The following is a 19,875-nucleotide window of genomic DNA, read 5'->3' on the forward strand; positions in this document are numbered from 1 at the left end:
TGCGTGACTCCCGGTCTCCTCCCAATGTGGAGGGCGGTAGGCGCCAGTACCGGCGGCAAACAGTGAGTAAGGGCCCCGAGTCTGCGCCGGGGAACAATGTGGAAGCACCAAAGACGCGGGCGCAAGAAACGGCTGGAGAGGGAAGCGATATCTGGGACAGGCAGGGACCCGACCAGGGATCCAATCTTATTGAACTTTCCGTTCTCCTCTGTCGCCTTCCCCCGGGACCCTACACCCGGGATCCGACTCCGGAGACTCCTGATTGACGATTCCCCGCGCCTGGCATCCAGCGTTGGTAAAGACGCCCACCCAGCTCCAGAGCCCTGCGGCCCGGCAGCCACCCGCCCACTTCCTCCGGAGCACAAGGCGCAGGAGTCGCTCTCACCTTCTTCCCTGGAGGCCCGGGGACCCGAGCTGAGCTCCGTCCAGCCTGAGTCCCAGAAGTGCCAGAGGCGCTGGAGCTGCTCTGAGGGCGAACTGCGCGCAATCCCCGCCCCTCCGCGACCCCTCCGGGAGTCCCCGCCCCTCCATGCCCCATCCCCGTCCCTCCATGCCCCATCCCCGTCTCCCCAAGTCCCAGCCCCTTCCAAGCCTCAATAGTAGCCAACCGAGTTGAGACTGGACAAGTGCGACTCTGAACAAGAACCCCGACTTTAAAGCCTTTTTTTTGTCATCTAGAAAGATTACCTCTTCCCACCACGGCCCCTCGCTGGACTCGGGAGGACCAGAAGAGGTCCTTTGGGGCGAGGGAGGGGTCTGGGGAAGCCTGACGGCAGAGAACCCTCAGGCAGAGTCAGTGAGACAGCATTAGAACAGGATGCCACGGATGCTCACCTCTTCCCCCGTCAGCCTCTCATTAGTGACCAGGACAAGGCCTCCAGCTCGCTTCTAATCCTGGAAATTGGTAAAGACAGCTGAAATTTGGGTCCATTCTAGAAAGGGCCCCACTCCCAGAAGCTCTGGTTCTCCTGGTAAACAAAAGCAAATTCGGTTCTGGTTTCTGGAAGTTTCTTTTCCAGTCCTCTCCTATAATCAAAGAGAATTCTTCATAGAAAACTTGCAGAAAAACGGCAATTTACAAGAAACAGCATGTCATGTATGTGCACTTCGTAAATCTGGTAGGGTGATCAGAATCGCAACTCTTGCCCTTGTTGGGATTCGAACAGAGAAAAAGTACTGTGATTGCATTATAGTAGGAGCCAGAGTCCAAGACTGGGGATTTTCTTGCTGACCCAGCCACCCACTGCCCTGCAGATGCCTAGTGCTGTACTAATCCGTCATTGTGCTAATATCTTGGAATTACCCTTTACCATAGGCTGAACGTTTGTGTCTCCCCAAAGTTCATATGTTGAAATCCTAACCCCCAATGCAATGGCATTAGGAGGTAAGGCTTTCAGGAGCTGTAATCAGGCCCTAAGTGTGGAGCCCTCATGAATGAGATTAACACCTTTATAAGGAGATGCCACACATTGATTGCCCTTGTCCTCTTCCTACTATGTACAGATGTGAGAAGGGCCTACTTGCAACCCAGAAGAGAGATGACCCTCACCAGAGCTAGACCATGCTGGTACTCTGATATCTAACTTCCAGACTCCAGAACTATAAGAAATGAATTGCTACTGTGTGTAGTCACTCAAGGGCTTCCCTGGTGGCTGAGAGGTTAAAGCGTCTGACTCCAGTGCAGGAGACCTGGGTTCGATCCCTGGGTCAGGAAGATCCTAGTCACTCAATCTGTGGCGTTTGTTATAGCAGCCTAAACTAAGACATACTTCCTCTGACTTTAAGTTCCTGGAAAGCAGGGACCCAGTCTAAAACTTTCTTCTTGGACTCTCCGGGTGGTCCAGTGGTTAAGAATCAATCTGCCAATGCAGGGACATAGGTTTGATCCCTTGCCCTGGAAAATCCCACATGCTATGGAGCAACTAAGCTCATGCGCCACAACTACAGAGACTTTGCTTAAGAGCGTGTGCTCTGCAATAAGAGAACCAACACAGTGAGAAGCCCGCTCACTGCAACTACAGAGTAGCCCCCGATCGCTGCAGCTAGAGAAAACCTGCATGCAGCAGTGAAGACCCAGCACAGCCATCAATAAATAAATAAAATTAAATTTTCTTCTTTCCTCCACTGCTGTGTTAGTTCATATATCACAGGCATAAAAACCTGGATTTGTTCATTTTTAACTTTACTGGGTTTAGAACTGCAGCACGATATTTTGCATGCCTGAATTCTCTTCCAACATGTATAATCTAAATATGTTTCTATTATTCCAGGCTAGCCTATCATGTGATCACCCAGTAAGCCAGCCAACATTCATCACACATATGCAGAGCAATGGGAATCTACTAGCTGAGGTGTGCTCATGCTGCAGTATGAGGTGGTAAAGAATCTGCCTGCTAATGCAGGAGTCGTAGGAATCACGGGTTCCATATCTGGCTTGGGAAGATCACTTGGAAGAGGAAATGGCAACCCACTTCAGTATTCTTGCCTAGAAAATCCCATGGACAGAGGAGCCTGGCGGGCTACAGACCATAGGGTCACAAAAGAGTTGGATACGACGTAGTGACTAAACAGTAAGCAACAGGAGTTCACGACATGCTTTGGGGGTCCCTTGGGGGAATGGTTGGTGTCATCTAATCACCCACTGGTTATCTCATGAGGGCCCTGAGTCTGGCTCCTTCAGGAACTGGTGTGCAGCCCAGAGCTGCAAATTTTCTACACCGTTGATGTGCCTGCTACAAAATACAAATTAAAAAGATTCAAGTTGTAGTGACTATCAGCAAAGGAACCATGTGAAGACTGTCCTTGGTTTTCCTCAAAATTGGAAACTGGTCAGCCAGTTAGGAGGCGGTTTTCTACCCACAGAAATCTGTGTAATCACAGCGCTGACAGCCAGGGGAAGCTGCTCTGCCAGCTCAAAGCACGGACACAACTGACCACCAACCACCCATGTACCCAACACCAACCACGGAAAGTACTTTGGAGTGATGTGGTTTGGACAGTTGGCCTTAGGAAGAGCCTAGTGTAACACAGAGAATAGCCTGGAAGTTAGCAGCCCTGAATTCCCCCGTGAACTCTATGCTTTGGGCCAGTCGCCTAAGCTTCTGTGTCCTTGGCTATGAAAACATGGTTTTGCCTCCAATTGCTAAGGCTCCTTCAGACTCTCATCCTTGGCTATTGGGTACCTATTTTTTCCATGTAGGAGGATAAAAGGAACCCCATTTCTCCCAAAAAGTAGTTGCAACTTGAGTCAAAATGAGACAGTGGTAGAGAAAACAGTAAAATACTTCAAAAGAAAAGAGGGTTGCCAAACTCCCCCATCAACCCCAAGGCCAAGTTGTGTTTGGATTCCTTTTGCATCAGCAGCTCTGCCAGTGGCCACATCCTTCTAAATGGCTCTTTTCCGATGGCCTTAATGACTTTCCAGCAGATTGAACCAGAACATCCTGATCTCTTTCTGGGGATCTGCTCAACCTTGGATGCTCTCTCCACCCTTCAAGCAACAGTTATTATCACATAAGCTTCACTCTTCCTGGGCCCTCCTACGACTGGGTGACCAACCTCAGAGCCCACCCAGCCACAGGCCTCTGGCCAAGAGCCGCTTTCTGGGAGGCCCAGAAGGTTCTGAGGCTGCGCCCCCCGACCTTTGCTCCCAGCAACACATCCTCACCCAACACCCTCCAAACACATCAATGTCCCCAGCTGGCAGGGCCTAGGGACTCCCCAGCCACTTTTGCAGGTATTTCTGTGGCACTTCCCCAATTCCTGTCACAAGACAGCAAGGATTCAAGAGAAGGGAAAAGCAGGCCACCCAGAGGGACCTTAGGAGAATCAGAATTTCCAGAGTCACCTTGTCTGCTCCTCTTTACAGCTAAGAAGGGAGAGGCCAGTTTCCAAAGCTACTAGTTAGTGGCTAAGGTGGAATGACAACCCACTCCAGTATTCTTGCCTGGGGGGGAATCCCATGGACAGAGGTGCCTGGCGGGCTACAGTCCATGGGGTCGCAAAAGAGTAAGACATGACTGAGCGACTGAGCGCTCACAAACAAGGTGAGAACTGAAAACAGATTTCCTGATACCCAGTCAGGACCAGTCCCCACCTGATTCGTTACATTTTCTCAATGTGATCTCAGTGGAATCACGGATAGATGGTATTCTAAAACTTATAGATTACTTGACAAGATTCTAAAAACCCAAGGAAGTATTCAAGGGAAATGAGAACGGGGCTGTAGCCTCTTTAAATGAAGCCTCCCTGAGCCCTTAAGTCCATGCTGTGTGTCTGGACCCCACAGGGCAGTGTCTGAACCTGATTCAGCTCCATGGATGTGATTTCTCTCCACACAGAGGAAAACTCACCAATTCCCTTAGTAAACTGAGTCAGCTCCAAGAGGAGACTCCTGAGGCCAGACCCAGGCCCCCCATGGGGATCCCATGCTGAAAATGCAGTCCCCACCAGCAGGTGGCTTCCTGTCTTCAGTCTGATCCAGCCTAGACTCAAACCTCTTCTTTTAATTTCCTGTCCCATAGTGAAGAACCAGGCTGAAACACTGAAACCAGGACTCCTTAGCAGCTCAGGTCAGCAGGAGAAAGTAACAGGAGAACAGATAAGAGGCTCATAGTCTGGGCACTCGACTGCTTTGGGAGGTGGAGTGGGTTCCCTACCTCAGCTCCACGCCGGAGAACTTGGCCCACCTTCACTCTGTGTTCAGTCTATTGGTTGTGTCCCACTCTGGCCCCGTGGACTGTAGCCCGCCAGGCTCCTGTCCGAGATTTTTCAAACAAGAATACTGGAGTGGGTTGCCATTCTCCTCCTCCTGGGGATCTTCTCCACCCAGGATCTTCACTCTATTCGGTTCCAACTGTCTCTGCTCCAGGCTCCTCGTGACTCCTTTCCCTGTTTGGTTCACCTGCTGACGTACCTAGCGCTGCGGCAGAACTTCCAGTCTGTTCTAGCTATGCTCTCAGGTTCAAAGCCTGTCTCCCCTCAAGGATGACAAACCCCACAGGTGTAACATGTGCTGAATAAATACTGGTGCCAGGCTAAAATATGGTCATACAGGCAGAGGAAAGAGAGCTGGGAAGAGAGTAAGGAAAATGATGGTACACTCTTAAATGAAGGAGGTCATTGAATAACAGTGTCAGCCTGAGAGAGCAATGGGGTAGGCTGACCACTTTCACAGCAACTCAGGACACCTGCTTTGGAGCCAGCCAGCCTTCTCCTGTGGCACCAGTGTGTGTACGCTGCAGGGGAGGATCAGGGAGCAGGAACAGGGCACTTGGACAACCTAAAGAACAGACATCTTGAACTTATGGTTGCCGGGGTAGGGGGGGCGGGGGGAAAGAGGGGTGGAAGGGATAGCTAGGGAGTTTGGGATGGATAGGTATGTACTGCTATATTTAAAGTGGATAACCAAGGACCTACCTTCTGTATAGCACATGCTGCTGCTGCTACTGCTGCTAAGTTGCTTCAGTTGCGTCCAACTCCGTGCGACCCCATAGATGGCAGCCCACCAGGCTCCACCGTCCCTGGGATTCTCCAGGCAAGAACACTGGAGTGGGTTGCCATTTCCTTCTCCAATGCATGAAAGTGAAAAGTGAAAGTGCAGTCGCTTAGTCATGTCCGACTCTTCACAACCCCATGGACTGCAGCCCACCAAGCTCCTCCATCCATGGGATTTTCCAGGCAAGAGTACTGGAGTGGGGTGCCATTGCCTTTTCCGGTATAGCACATGGAATGCTGCCAAATGTTGTGTGGCAGCATGGATTGGAAGGGAGTTTGGGGGAGAATGGATGTACATCTAAGGCTGAGTCCCTTTGCTGTTCAGCTGAAACTATCACATTGTTTGTTAATCGGGTATCGTAGTGGTGGTTTGAGTTGCTAAGCTGGGTCTAACTCTTGTGCCCCAAAGGACTGTAGGCTGCCAGGCTCCTGTGTCCATGGGATTCTCCAGTCAAGAATACTGGAATGGGTAGCCATTCCCTTCTCCAGGAGAACTTCCCACCCAGGGATCAAACCTGGGTCTCCTACATTGTAGGCAGGCTTTTTACCAACTGAGCCACCAAGGAAGCCCATATACTCCAATACAAAATAAACAGTTCAAAGGAGAAAAAAATGAAAGACAGAGGAAGACGAAGCGCTCGGACTTTTTCTTTTAATTATTTACCAGATAAAAAAAGAAAAAATAGTGATTGTTTCTTTTTACCCCCAACATATCAGTTTCCCAAGGCCGAGTGGGAGAGAAATTTGTGGAACAGTGATCATGCTCCTGGCCTGGAGCAGATGCCTCCCCTCACTCTTCGCCACCCCCAGAGGGAGGGGCAGTGCCAGGGGCCAGGCAGGCGTCTGGGACTGTGGCAGGGCAGCAGTGTGGCTGGTGTTTTTTCTTCTCCCTGCTGCCAGCAAATTCAGACCCTCTCCTGCCTGTCCCCCCACCATCCTCCCCTACTCGTCAAAGGAAGCAGGAAGATGGGCCTCCAGGAGGCGGGGCTGGGTGCAGAGCAGGACTGGGGAAGCACACAGCTGACGTGGTCAAGGCCACCGTCTTCTGCTTCTATTGCACATCCTGGCTCAGATGCCCTGCCCTGAGCGTTGGGCCACAGCATAAGATGCTTTTGAAATTCAAACAAAAGAACCTGTGTTTTTCTGCCAGGCTCACGAAGGGGAGGTGTGCTGTTGTGTGGATTCTTCTGATTTGTGTTAAAGTTATATTTAAGTTATTCACCATGGGGGCAAGGCAAAGATACCTTTTTTAAGAAAGCAGATGGGGTTCAGATTCCTGGGGCCCTGTAGTCACCTGGGCTTCTGTCAAGTTCAAAAGACCCAGAGTAACCCTTTCTCCAGTCAACAGATGTTCTTTTGCATAACATGGAAGAGGCAGCTGTGTCCATCAACCCCACGAGACCCCTCTCCAACTACCACGACTCTGAGCCACTTGGGGGTGACCTCTCTTTCTGAACACCTGGAGAATCTGACAATGGACCCCAGGGAGCCCTAGCACAGGCAGGGCTCTTCCCCACTCCTCTCTCTCCCGGGCTTCTCCACAGGAGCAATGGGAAGGAACTGGCGTTTCCCCCTTGTTTGACACTGTGCGTTTCTCCCTAAAGTGGCAGCTGTTTGAGTCTCCTCCTTCTCATTACCAGAGGGAACAGAGAGGGGCTGGGAGCTGTGTACCAGACCAACAGACAGAATAAACTCCTCTAAACACGTGGGGCGCGGGGAGGGGCCATGAGGACAGACTCTGATTTGGCAAACCTGCACAAACTCTTTTGCCTTCGCTGGCCAAAATGAGGCTGGTGGGGGAAGACAAACCTAACTGAGCCCATGGCAGGACTGCAGGCTATGAGAGACGACAGGGCACACACAGAACCGTATAAACTGTGGCACTAGAAAGATGAGCAGGCAGGGCCATGACCCTGGCTGGCAGCACGCCTTGGGCGCACGCTTCCAGAAACTCTAAGTGTCCCGTGGTAAGTGGCGACATCCAGATGCAGGAGCGCTTGTCCTTCCTCCTCTTCCCAACACATTCCGAGTTTCTCGTTTAAATAACTATGTACACACACACACATACACGCAAGCCTGGTCTCTCTCTGACGTGAGGGTCCTTCACTTGAGGGTCCTACAATGGCTTTAGAGAGTTGGTTCCAATTGTCTTTTTGGAGATTTCCTGCTTGGGACCAAACCTGCAGGGAGATGAAATGGCTGAACTCTACGGCAGATATCTGAGATGAAAGCACCCCAGTGTTTAAGGGACTGAGTCTTAATATAAATAAGGAGCCCAGGACTCCCTTCCCCCATTTGGTACCCTGGCAGAGGGAGCAAGCGTGTTGGGACCCATTAACCATGAGCCAGAGGGTCACAAGCCCACCAGCCACCCTGGGAACACAGCTCCCTACCTCCCTCTGATAAGGACAGTTTCTCAAGTTCAGCTTCAAGTTCGGCATCTGAGATCCTAGTGTTAGGCACACTGTTGATATAAAACGTCTCCTGGGGGTTGTCGGGCAGATCCGAAGGTTCTTTGGTGGTGTCCTGAAGCAGGATGTCCAACTCCTTCTCCAGCTCCTCACTGTCAAAGTCTGGCGAGAAGAGACGACATAAGGACACATGGAAGTCCAGGGAGGAAATGCGTTAATGATCAAGGACTGTGGACAGCAAACCCAGCTCAGCTTTACCAAAGATGCCCAGGTCTTCTTGAAGGATTATTTAAAAAAGCTGTGTGATGGGCTTCCCTGGTGGTCAAGTGGTTAAGAGTCTGCCTGCCAATGTAGGGAACACAGGTTCAATCCCTGGTCTAGGAAGATCCCACAGGCCGTGGGGCAACTAAGCCCATGTGCCACAGCTACTGAGCCTGCACTGTTGAGAGCCTGTGCTCCATGACAAGAGAAGCCTGAACCCCGCAACTAGAGAGCAGCCCTCGCTTACTGCAATTAGAGAAAGCCCATGTGCAGCAACAAAGACTCAGCACAGCCAATCAATCAATAAATCAATCATGTGAGTTGGGAGGCAAAGGGCACCTTCGAGCAGATACTCTTTGTCCACACACAGAGCTAAGTCATTGAGGAGGTTTATTTTGTTTACACCAAGGAACTGACCCTGCTTCTCCTTGCCCTAGGAAGATGCCCAGGGAGTAAGGGGCCCTGGAGTGCTGAAGGGCGGGTCAACAGCCTGTCAAGGAGGAAAGGCCAATTCCTTCCCATCACTCCTGCAGAGAAGCCCTGGAGATGGGGGAGAGCCCTGCCTGCATTAGGAGAACTGATCCTGGCCAGACCTATCCCTGCACAGAGAGGCGAAGTCTGCTTAGAAAGGAAAGACGACAAAATCATCTTGTCAACTCACCTAGGCCATTGGTTACCCCACCAGCCAGTGTCTGAGAAACTTCGTCCTGGGTGTCACACAGCTGCAAGAGAAAAGCGCCAGACCGTGAACTCTGAATGCATCTCTAGAGATCTCAGTCTTTGGGTTTCAATGTTCAGGGTTACAAAGTAGTGCTGCCCCATCTGAGAATTGGGGGAAGCTTCCTCAAGTTCACAAGGTCAACAGTTGGGGAAAGAAGTATCAATACAACAAAGTCACGTCTGTCCTCAGAACTGTCTGGTGTAGGTATGTGCCCTGCCCAGCCCCCATACCTCCTGGATCTGATCCACAAGGCTCTCCGCCTTCTCCACTGTGACATCCTTCATGGAGAGTTTCAGCGCTCCCACCCCGGCCTGATAGGCATTGAAAACCTAAAGAGAAAGCAGTGCAGATGAAGAACACTGGGCAAAATACAGACTACATTGTTCTGTCTCCAGAAGACAGCTTTGGGTTTTTTTCCCCTTACCCATGCACGATTCACCCCATGTCAACTGAGCCCAAAACTTCCCAACAGGAGGGGCAAAGGCAGTCCCAACCATATCCTGAAAGAACCCCAGCCTTCTCCAGACAGCAAAGCCTCAGTGGAAGGGAGAAGGGGTGGACACGGCATAGAACTGGCCAAACACTGGGGCAGAGGGGTGGTGGCTACCATCTGATCTGTCTGCGAGGCATAGATCCGGTCCAGGATGCCTTGAACTGTGTCCAGCTTGGCATGCAGGGCCTCGATGCGCTTCTCTGTCCGCTGCTTGGCCTTGAGAGACCTCAGGGCCTAGTGGGGCATGGAGACATGGTTAAGGACAAACCAGGTGGGCCAAAAGGCCCAAGGAAGAGAGCCCTTCCCAGAAGGTAAGACCCACCCCGGGTTTGTAAAGCAAGCCATCATGATGCCTGGGCCACCCACAGACGTTCTGCTAGCCTTGAGAAGGCTGCTTTCTGAACTGGGCTCCTCTCACTGCCATCCTAGGGCACCAGGACACAGCTGGGGGTGGGGAGTGGGGAGACAAAACTCACCAGCTGCTTCTTCCCTGCTCGGCATGCCCGGCGGGCTTCTTCTTTATACCTACAAAGGGACAGCTAAAAATGACGAGGCCATAGGAGGGGGATGGCAGGGTCCTCAAGTGTCCCCACAAGTAGCACTTTTGGTGAAGGTACTTTTCAAATCTGAAAAGCAAATTCATTTCACCCAAGGGCCAGAAAAACGATGCCCAACCGCCCATGGCCAAACCCCTGCAGCAGGTTGAAATATGAGCTGGAAGGGGAGGTCTGCATGTGGGGAAGGTAAACAACCAAGGAAAAGTTATTTCAATTCATAGAGAGGGAAAACAGATCGACAAGGTGCCTTAAAGACAGACTGCCATCCTGGGAGCTGGCATGTAGGGTGTGCTAAGTTGCTTCAGTCGTGTCCGACTCTTTGTGACCACACAGACTATAGCCTGCCAGGCTCTTCTGTCCATGGGATTTTCCCAGGCAAGAACACTGGAAGATCCTTCAGGGGATCTTCCCGACCCAGGGATTGAACCCTAGTCTCTTATGTCTCCCGCACTGGTAGGCAGACTCTTTACCACTAGCACCACCTGGAAAGCCAGCAGGCAGGGAATGACTTCCTAACACCTCCAATGACCTTGGCGTTCCCACAAGGTGGGGATTCTCCCGCTGTAAGAGGGTGTGAACAAGCACATTCTGATTCCACGTCTATATAGCCTACCTTTCGGGGAAGTGCTTACATGTCTTCAGCAGGGATGTCTTGCCTGGTCATCCGAGGGGAAGGGCAGGGGTCCCTTACCAAGACCCCCAGAAGGCTGTATATACCTGGCGCATTCACTACTATTGGGCTGGCTAAGAGTTCATTCAGGTTTTTCTGTAAGATCTTACCAAAAAACCTGAATGAACTCTTCGGCCAACTTAACACATCCCCAAGATAAGGCCTGGCTCAGTAAACACTGGTTAAATGGATGATGGCTTGGAAGAACACAAACACAGTGCTAACAGCTGCACCCGCAGGGGGAAGAATTCATTTTGTTTTCCTTTGTGATAATTGGTGCTTTCTGTGACTGTTGCACTGAGCAGTTAGTACTTTCCTAATCAGCAAAATATAACCTTAATTCTTCTTTTTACAGAGCCCACAGTCACCAGTGCTTTGCCGGCTCTGAGGGCCGGCCAGGGTGGGGTCTGGGGCACTCAGCTCAGGGGTAGTTACCTCTCGGCTTCTTGCGACAAGGACTCCACCTTGCGGGACAGCAGCTGTTCACTCTGCATCAGCTGGTAGACCCCGACATCCACGTCGTTGACAGGAGAGACCTTGGCGTGGGGGCCTCGGGCAAACTTCACGATCTGAACGGACAGGGACAAATTACTGGTGCTCTGACCCTGAATCCTGAGAAACCCCTGGGCAGGGGTGCTGGCGGCTATGTCAGCACACAGTGGACAAGGTCTCGGGGAGTGAGGGGAGAAGGAACGCGTTCCTGTACCTTCTCCCCATTCTGCTCCAGGACGGTGACCCGCTTCTCTTTCTGTAGCTGCAGCAACACCAGGTAGAAGGTCCTCTCGTCCGGACAGGAGCCTGCACACAGGGTGCTGAGCTCTGACAGGGCCACCACGGGGTGCGAGGAGAGCGGGGAGTTCTGATACAGACGGTACACCTCCTCAGCCTTCTCCTGCAGGGGAAGTGCAAAGTGCTTGCGGGGAGGGATCGCTGCCCCCAGAAACCTGAGAGCCCTGAGCCGTGTTTCAGATCCACGATCACACAAGGTAAGAGGAGGGGAGCACCCAACCTGTCCTCAGCTTTGGAAAAGGAAAGGATTCATGTTTTTTTTATACCCTGGAGGAATGTCTGGTGAGCATGGGTGAAATAAGGCACATGGTATGTTGGGAGCCAACTTGGCTTGCCCTTCCATTTGGGACTCCATGTTCCTGCGTCTCTCTTGCCTATGGGCCCCCAAGGGGAGAATGAAGCACTGTGGTGTGGTAGCATGGCCACAGATGGAGAGCCGAGGCTGGTGGTCAGGCCAGCCTGTGTGATCCTGAACCAGTCGCTCTCACTGGTCCTTGGCAAGCTGGAGAAGGTGGATGGAGATGATGTCTATAAACTCCCGGCCAGTCCCGGTCTCTCCACTTTTATGCCAAATGGGAATCCTGCAAACTGGAACAGTACTGAGTCTAGAAAGAGCCCCAAGAGGGAAGTATTGGGATGGAATTTTCATGAGAATTTAGGAATCTTTAGACTTAGATGAGAAGTCTAAGAAACACAGGTTCCCAGAAACAATGCCACTGTCTTCCTCCTTCGTGGAAATTACTCTTTCAGTCTTCTGCAAATAACAAATATGTACTGAGGTATGCACAGGATGCTATGAAAATACAGAGAAGGACTACCCAGGAGTTCAGCAATTGCTCAGAAAATAATAGTTGTTGAGCAGAATCCCATAGGTAAGTCATTATGTGGGATGTTGGTGGGAAGGTCATCTCAGGAAGAGGAATAGTCACAAGCAGCAGCATGAAGTCTGAGTCTTCTTCACCACATATACAAAAATACCTACTACATTATTACCATTTAAATTGAGAAAATGAAAGCATATTTGAAGAAAATGCTTAAAAGAAAAATCTTTTTAACCTTTGAAGTAGAGGGTTATGTCTTTCTAAGCAAGAGTAGAAAAGTTACGCCTTTCTAAGTAAGAGCAGAAATTCAGTAGCCAAAAAGGAAAATTTGAAAAATCTATAGAAATATAAAAACTTTTACATGTAGAAGACATCATAAGTAAAAATGAAAACAAGAAACTGAAAGACAATATTAAACTCTTAATACTAAATGTATCTTTTATATATATATACATATATGAAAGTGTAGTTTTTCTGTCATGTCCAGTTCTTTGCGACCCCATGGACTGTAGCCAGCCAGGCTCCTCTGTCCATGGTATTCTCTAGGCAAGAATACTGGAGTAAGTTGCCATGCCCTCTTGCAGGGCATCTTCCCAACCTAGGGACTGAACCTGAGTCTCCTATGCAGACTACAGTCTGTGGGGTGGCAAAGAGTCAGACACGACTGAGTGACTAAGCCCGCACACGCATGCACACACACACACACCCTTAATAAACAGAAAACTCCCACCAATAATATAAAAGACAAAGAATCCAAAATAAAAACAGGCAAAGGCTATAAAAAGGCAATTCACAGAAGAGAATATGTAAATGGCCAGTGGATAGGTGAAAAGATGCTCAAATTCCAAAAAGGAAGTATTTTTATTCATCAAACTGACAAAATTTAAAAGACTTAATGTTATCCAGTGCTGGCGAGGATGTGAGGAGACTGGGTACTTTAATGTAATCTTCATGAAAGCGTAAATTAGGAGGAACTTCTGAAAAGTAATTTGGTAATTTCTGTTAAAACTTAAAATGTACATATACATTTCTAGAAAATAAAGTGAAGAGTATACATGCAGGCACAAGGCTGTCAAAGAAGTATTTCTTTGTGACAGAGAGAAATTGGAATGACTTAAATATCCATCTGTGTGGTAACTACTGGATAAATTGTGGCAAGTCCATAGATTATTATGCAGCCATCCAAAAGAATGAAGTAGATCTGTATCATGTAGGAGGGACCTAGAAGGGTGTTCATGATATATTAAGGTGGGGAAAAAAAAAAGGCTGGTTGTAGACCAATAGGTAAAATAAGGTAACATTTCTAGATTAAAATGTGCATACATATGTATGTACATGGGCTTCCCTGGTGGCTCAGTGGTGAAGAATCCACCTGCCAATGCGGAAGACACAGGTTCCATCCCTGGGTTGGTAAGATCCCCTGGAAATGGCTACCCACTCCAGTATTTTTGCCTAGAGAATCCCACGGACAGAGGCCCACCAGGTGGCGGGCTACAGTCCATGGGGTCACCAAGAGTCAAACATGACGGAGTGACTGAACAACAACAAATCGTGTATGTGTATATTCACTTACTGTGTTAACCAATATTTCCTGACTCTCTACTATGTACCAGGCACCGTTCCCAGGCCCCATGAAACTTCTCCCTTCTGGTGGGGGAGAAAGATAAAATACAAGTAAATAAGAATTTCAGAAGTACTAAACGCCAACAAGAAGATAAAATGGAAAGTAACATAATAAGGTCAATAAGAAGGGATGTGTGCTTCTGCAAACAGAACTGGGAAGGGAATGTAGCCAAAGAGGTGGAGATGGGATGAAAAGAAAGGCAACTTTCTTTGTACAATTTTTGCAAATCACAATCTCTATGGGCAGTTTTTACTGTTTTGTATTTCTTTCAAATAAGATTAACACTTGCTGGCTGCTTTCTGCATTTAGACTTGGGAAAGCCAGTTAACCTCAGAAACAGGCTTTCTTTGTTTTATAAAAATATCCAGATAAGACCCTTTATTTTTCATACATGAAAACAAGTCTCCTTCCCAGGAGAAAACCGTGTATCTGAAGTCATCATATATTTGGTACCAGATGTCACTGAATGAGATTAAGCATCAAAGTGTTCTGTGTAGTGATGTAAGCTGAAAGTGAGGTCGCTCAGTTGTGTCTGACTCTATGTGACCCCATGGACTGTAGCCTATCAGGCTCCTCCGTCCATGGGATTTTCCAGGCAAGAGTGCTGAAGTGGATTGCCATTTCCTTCTCCAGGAGAATCTTCCCGACCCAGGAATCAAACCCGGGTCTTCTGCATTGCAGGCAGACGCTTTACTGTCTGAGCCACACAGAGTTAACAGTCCATGCCCCTGAAGAGCCAGATTTATTTTTCTACCTAAAGAGGATTAGACTACTCTGCTGTCAAAAATTGTTGGTTCTTAGAAGATTTCTGTGATTCCACTCCCATCTACCCCCATCTCTGCCTTTGCTCTCAAAACACTGAGTCCAAAACTACAACTGCGAGGATAAATGGATGGACCCCCTGTTGCTCCAGGTTGGAGAACACCTGAGGGAAAAGACCACAAGGAGGGAAAGAGCTGGCCCAGAACCACTTAAGCCACCAAGCAGTTTCTGTGTGTCCCTGGCCGAGCCCTGGAGGCTGAGAGGGAGAGTAGTGCAGAGGGGGAGAGGTGATTTCCTGAAGAAAATGCATGCTGCTTAGTCAAAAATCCCAGGGGACAGGGAGAGCAGGTAGGTTTTGGAGACTTGATCCCCAGGGTGAGGTGGCAGGGAGGAGGGCTGTCTGTCAGGGTGAGGAGAAACTGGAGCTTCTCATGGTGGGGGGCTGGCGGGGAGGCGGGGGGGGAGGTTGCGACCTGGCCCCAGCTGTGTGGAAGCCTCCAGGGCTCTGAGGCTGGACTTCAAGTGATTATGCCATTCAAATGTTAGTCACTCAGTTGTGTCCGACTCTTTGCAACCCCATGGACTGCAATCCACCAGGCTCCTCTGTCCTTGGGATTCTCTAGGCAAGAATACTGGAGTCGGTAGCCATTCTTTTCTCCAGGGGGTCTTCTCAACCCAGGGGTCAAACCCAGGTCTACTGCATTGCAGGTGGATTCTTTACCACTGAGCCACCAGGGAAGGTTGGGCTTTTGAGTTTCAAAAATAACCACTGTCTGCAAGTCTACTTTATAGACACTGTGTTCAGTCAGCTTTATAAAGACACACACACACACACACACACACACACACACACACACACTTAAGGTTACTATAACCTTGCCCACCACAGTCAGGTGGAGCGGTGGGGGTGATGCAGGTCTGCCCTGGGTTAGAGAGTAGGTGGAGGGCTTCCCTAGGGGTCCAGTGGTTAAGAATCTGCCTCGCAATGCAGGGGACACAGGTTCCATCCCCGGTCAAGAAAGACCCTCACATGCCATAGAACAACTACGCCCATGTGCCACGACTACTGAGCCCATTTGCCTATAGCCTGTGCTCCTCAGCAGGAAAAGCCACCACAACGTAAGCCCGTGCACCAGAACTAGAGAATAGCCCCTGCTGGCTGCAACGAGCTAAAGCCCTCTCACAGCCACGAAGATCCAGCACAGCCAAAAATAAAATCAAATAATCTTTTAAAAAAAAGTGTGTGTGGAAGTAAAGATGTGGGGACAGCCAAGCTTGCCTAAGAAGGAGACACAGCAGTGACTAGTCAGGGCCTCAGGTCCCACAAGGAGTCATCCTGAGATGGGAAAACTGGGGTGGGTTTACAGGCTGAAGGAGAGCGTGAAAGAGCAGAAGGAATATACTGATTGCGAGGGTCACTGATGCCACTAAGGGCTGGGACAGACTTGAGAGCACATAGGGGACAGAGGAAGGACACTTCATCCTCTGAGCCTGGGGAGGAAGCAAGGCTGAGAGGAGGTCAAATTGGAAGCGGTAAGACAGAAAGTTGAAGGGCGACTAAGGGGATTCTTTCTATGTTCTCAGTGCAGTATCTGCAGAGAGCATGAAGCGCGTGTGTGTGGGGGATGGGGGTGGGGGGGGGGGGGACAGGAACACTAGGCAGCAGAGTGGCTCCGAGGGCCCTCCTAAAGCTGGGACTTTGGGAGGGGCCCCACTCCTGGTGACGGAGCAATTTTTTCTGGCAGAAATGAAGGACCATGGGGCTGATCTAAGGTGGTTGATTTGCTGGTGTCTCTCTCTGGTGTGGCCTGAGAGCTGCAGAGGAGCCAAGGGTGTAGATAAGAGAAGCAGTCAAGCATCAGTGGCATGCTCTGGGCTTTGGACAGAAGGCAGGCCGGGAGGAAGCTGAATGGCCAGAAGAGCATGAAAGGAAGAGAGCCTGGTGGTTTCTGCGACAGCGGTAGGCAAGGGAGAAAGAAGGACATCTGAGCCTAGCTTGCTGATTTAGTTGCGGTTTAGTCACTCAGTTGTGCCCAACTCTTTTTCAACCCACGGACTGTAGGGACCCATGGACTTTTTTCGACCCAGGCTCCTCTGTCCATGGGATTTCCCAGGCAAGAATACTGGAGTGGTTTGCCACCTCCTTCTCCAAGGGATCTTCCTCATCCAGGTATCGAACCTGCATCTCCTGCACTGGCAGGCGGGTTCTTTACCACCGAGCCACCAAGGAAGCCCAGTTTACTGATTTAGGGGAGGGCAAAGCTGAAAGAGGAAATGGCAACCAAGTTTTCTAAACTTTAGTTTATCATTAATCCCTACAAATATAGAAATTACTCAACTGTGTGTACCTGACAATTTCTAGATAGAGGTTCACCCTTGAAATGTACAAGTCCAACCAACAACTCATTGCTACAAAGTATAGCAAAAGGAAGGTCAGATAAACTCAGTTATCAGCTCTGTCAACCCATAAGAAAGATCAGTTCTTTTTCTAATGATTCACCCAAGCCACCCAAGAAACGTGGAGGGTCCTGTCATCACCCCAGATGACACCCAGACCTCTCACTCCTGAGCACCCACCTTAAGAAGCTCCACAGCCACGAGCACCTCCTCGGCAGGAACCTTATGATCCCCTAGCATGTTGGAAAGAGTCCACTTGAGGGGCTTCAGCAGGAAGACTCCGACCCCCCAGGAGATCCAGCTGCTGTCTACACTGGCCATGAAGTCAGACTCCCGCTGCAGCTCCCCTCGACTGCCGGTGAAGAAAGAAAAGGGCAGGTGGCAGGCTTTACTGCAATGGCCCCACCTCCCTCCTTAGCCCAAAGAGGAATGTGATCGTCATCTTCATAAGCACCATTACCAGGCACCTCCATGTCAGCTACTGTGAGCAGTGCTGTTTACGCTCCAGCTCCAAGCCTCACAACAATTTTTGGCAAGAGAAAACCGAGGGACTGAGAAGACAACAGAGGCCAAAGCTAAACTATAATTTGGCTCCCAAATGCAAGCTCTCTGATAAGGCTCCAGAGACACAGGAGGCTACAGGGCCTGTGTTGAGACTTCCCTTGACGAATAGAGCTCAAAACAATAACGGATTAGTGTCAAGGGCAAGACATGAGGATGAAGACAAAGCAGTTCAGAGAAAGGGTTTTCTGCTAGTCCTAAGCTTGGGTGTAGATAAGGCACAAGCATTTCAAAGTCCTAGTAATAAGTAGCTAGTTTTACTGAATGCTTCCCATGGGCCAGTCACTGTGCTAAGGGGTGCTAAGGAGTATCTCTTCAAATACACAAAATAAATGTAAGTACAATCATGTTTTACAACTGATCAAACTGAGGCTTATGGGAGAGGTACATATTTTTCCCTCGGTCACATAATTTAGCATATGGCAGAGCCAGGATTTGCACCCAGGCCATCTGGCCCTCAATCAAAGCTGTTAACTACTCTGCTATGCTGCTTCTATGGAAAAATGTCTCCCTCAGAAATTCTTCAGGTCCCAGACCCTGTCAAACATCAGGAGGCCTCAGTGGGGTGCCAGCAGTCAGGAGAGGAGAAAAAGAGGTACTACAGGTCTCTGGGTAGGAAGTGGGAGAGGACGGTCCTGTTGTAATAAGGAAGCTCAGATTCTTCCTGCCCCTCACTGACTTTTTCAGCTACTGTCTACCCTGTGCCCCATGTGGGAGAAGTTCCAGAAACGGCTTGCCCCATCAATGTCAGTCAAGGGAAGGGGGCTGGGAGGAAGGAAGATCTCTTAATTTGGAAGAGGGTTGAGCTAAAAGCAACACATCAAAGTTGACCTTCGTCAGTCTCTGACCCCGACGAAGTCACTGTGCTAGAGAGGCCACTCAGTATATGACATATACAACCTGAGTGCAAATGCTCGAGACTCAGAAGACCCCGGGTCCAGCCCTGCCATAACCTCTAACCATCTGTGTAACCCCCAGTAAGTTGCTGCACCTCTCTCAGACTCAGCTTCTGTCTGAGAGGATAATTCCGTCACCGCAGGACTGCTGAAGGAGCCAGATGAAATGATGTAGGCAAAATACCTGCACACAGCAAAGTGCGGTATATCTGTTAGATGTTCATGCTACCCGCCTCAGGAACCTAGAAAAACCCTGCACCTGTCGCACAGGTAGCACCTACAGGACCTTCTCAGATCACCAAGATACTCAGTCATGTCCTCCGCTCTAAACAGCCTGTGCCAAGGACAAACCAAGACAGGCCAGACACAATACCTGTGCCGGGGGGCTGTTGGCAAGGTCCCTACACACCTCTCCCCCACCACTACTTTCTTCTTAGCTCCGCCCTTCCTTAGTTCAATAAATCCTGTCTCGCAGACCTCCTGTTGTGGGGTTATTCACATTTGGAAGCCCCTACATAACGGGATTCCAGTCCAGATCACTGTCACCTCCGCCAGGCTGGCTTCTCCTCTTACCGTCTGGATCGCATCTAATCAGGCTATCCTGGCTCCTCAATTTCCTCCATACCCCACCTCCCATTCCCTCCAAACACCCCTAACCTGGCCTCCTTAGCCCACTGAGCAAACACAGACGGCTCCTGGAAGCCAGACCCGGGACTGGGCGCGGTGCGCCCGGGAGAACTGCCTGGGTCGCTGCCCGCGGGGAGCCGCCCCGCCCCCCGGCCGGGCCCGCCCTCACCGCAGCAGGTCCTGCAGCACGGTGGCCAGCCCCAACGGGACGCTGCCCTTGCGTTGAAAGGCCTCCTGCAAGTCCCGCAGACGCAGGCGCACCACCCCCTGGCGGCGGCTGTGGCTCAGCACCAACGGCGCCCAGAAGCCCATCTTGCTGTCCCAGTCGGTGCTGTTCACCTCGCGACTCCTTTTGAAGGCTGAGAACAGGAAGGACATGCGCTCCTCATCCTCCTCCCACTCCGGGGGCAGTAGGCCAGCCGGGTCTCCCCCGGCCGGGGCCTCGGCCTCCCGTTCCGGGGACCACATCGGAACCCCAGCCCCGCCAAGGAACCGAACACAAGCCTGGCCCTAGTCCCCTTCCGCCCTGGTTCCCTCCCGGCTTCCGTTCCTGGGCCACCTCCTCCTCTGTCATTACGTCACCACCGCGTGAAATAAGTCTCTCACGTCCTCACGGCGCATGCGTCTCTATACCCGGCCTGCGCCAAGAGGCGAGATAATAACCCTATTTTCTAAGAAGCTCAGAGCGCTTGCGCCGACCCCTCCTCCCGCAGCCTTTGTGCGGAAAGGAGGACGTAGCGCGTGCGCGGCGGATAGGTGAGCGTCGCGCCCCCTCGAGAATCATAGAGT

General features: G+C 50.5%; 1 protein-coding gene across 2 annotated transcripts; it reads right to left on the bottom strand.

The window, feature by feature from the left end:
* Positions 1–6,134: 6,134 nt before the first annotated feature.
* Positions 6,135–19,609, bottom strand: CHMP7 (charged multivesicular body protein 7). 2 transcript variants are annotated; one of them, XM_042243128.1, is made up of 10 exons: positions 19,256–19,609; positions 17,183–17,354; positions 11,316–11,501; positions 11,045–11,178; positions 9,859–9,907; positions 9,497–9,616; positions 9,120–9,218; positions 8,830–8,890; positions 7,890–8,069; positions 6,135–7,676 (listed from the first exon to the last, which is right to left on the bottom strand). In XM_042243128.1, the coding sequence occupies exons 1-10, from the start codon at positions 19,552–19,554 to the stop codon at positions 7,624–7,626; spliced, it is 1,353 nt and encodes a 450-aa protein (XP_042099062.1). In that variant the 5' UTR covers positions 19,555–19,609; the 3' UTR covers positions 6,135–7,623. The 2 variants fall into 2 exon arrangements, with proteins under 2 accessions (XP_042099062.1, XP_060266876.1); XM_060410893.1 differs by having other exon boundaries at positions 6,135–8,069.
* Positions 19,610–19,875: the final 266 nt, after the last annotated feature.

Source organism: Ovis aries, chromosome 2 (genome assembly GCF_016772045.2).
Source record: "Ovis aries strain OAR_USU_Benz2616 breed Rambouillet chromosome 2, ARS-UI_Ramb_v3.0, whole genome shotgun sequence".
In the NCBI taxonomy this organism is placed as follows: domain Eukaryota; kingdom Metazoa; phylum Chordata; class Mammalia; order Artiodactyla; family Bovidae; genus Ovis; species Ovis aries.

Excerpts from the sequence above, each read along its gene's own strand:
- CHMP7 (XM_060410893.1), bottom strand. The coding sequence starts at position 19,554 with ATGTGGTCCCCGGAACGGGAGGCCGAGGCCCCGGCCGGGGGAGACCCG. Across the intron at positions 17,355-19,255 it reads GTGCTGCAGGACCTGCTGCG|TCGAGGGGAGCTGCAGCGGG; the intron begins GTGAGGGCGGGC and ends CTTCACCGGCAG. Across the intron at positions 8,891-9,119 it reads TTGTGGATCAGATCCAGGAG|CTGTGTGACACCCAGGACGA; the intron begins GTATGGGGGCTG and ends TTTCTCTTGCAG.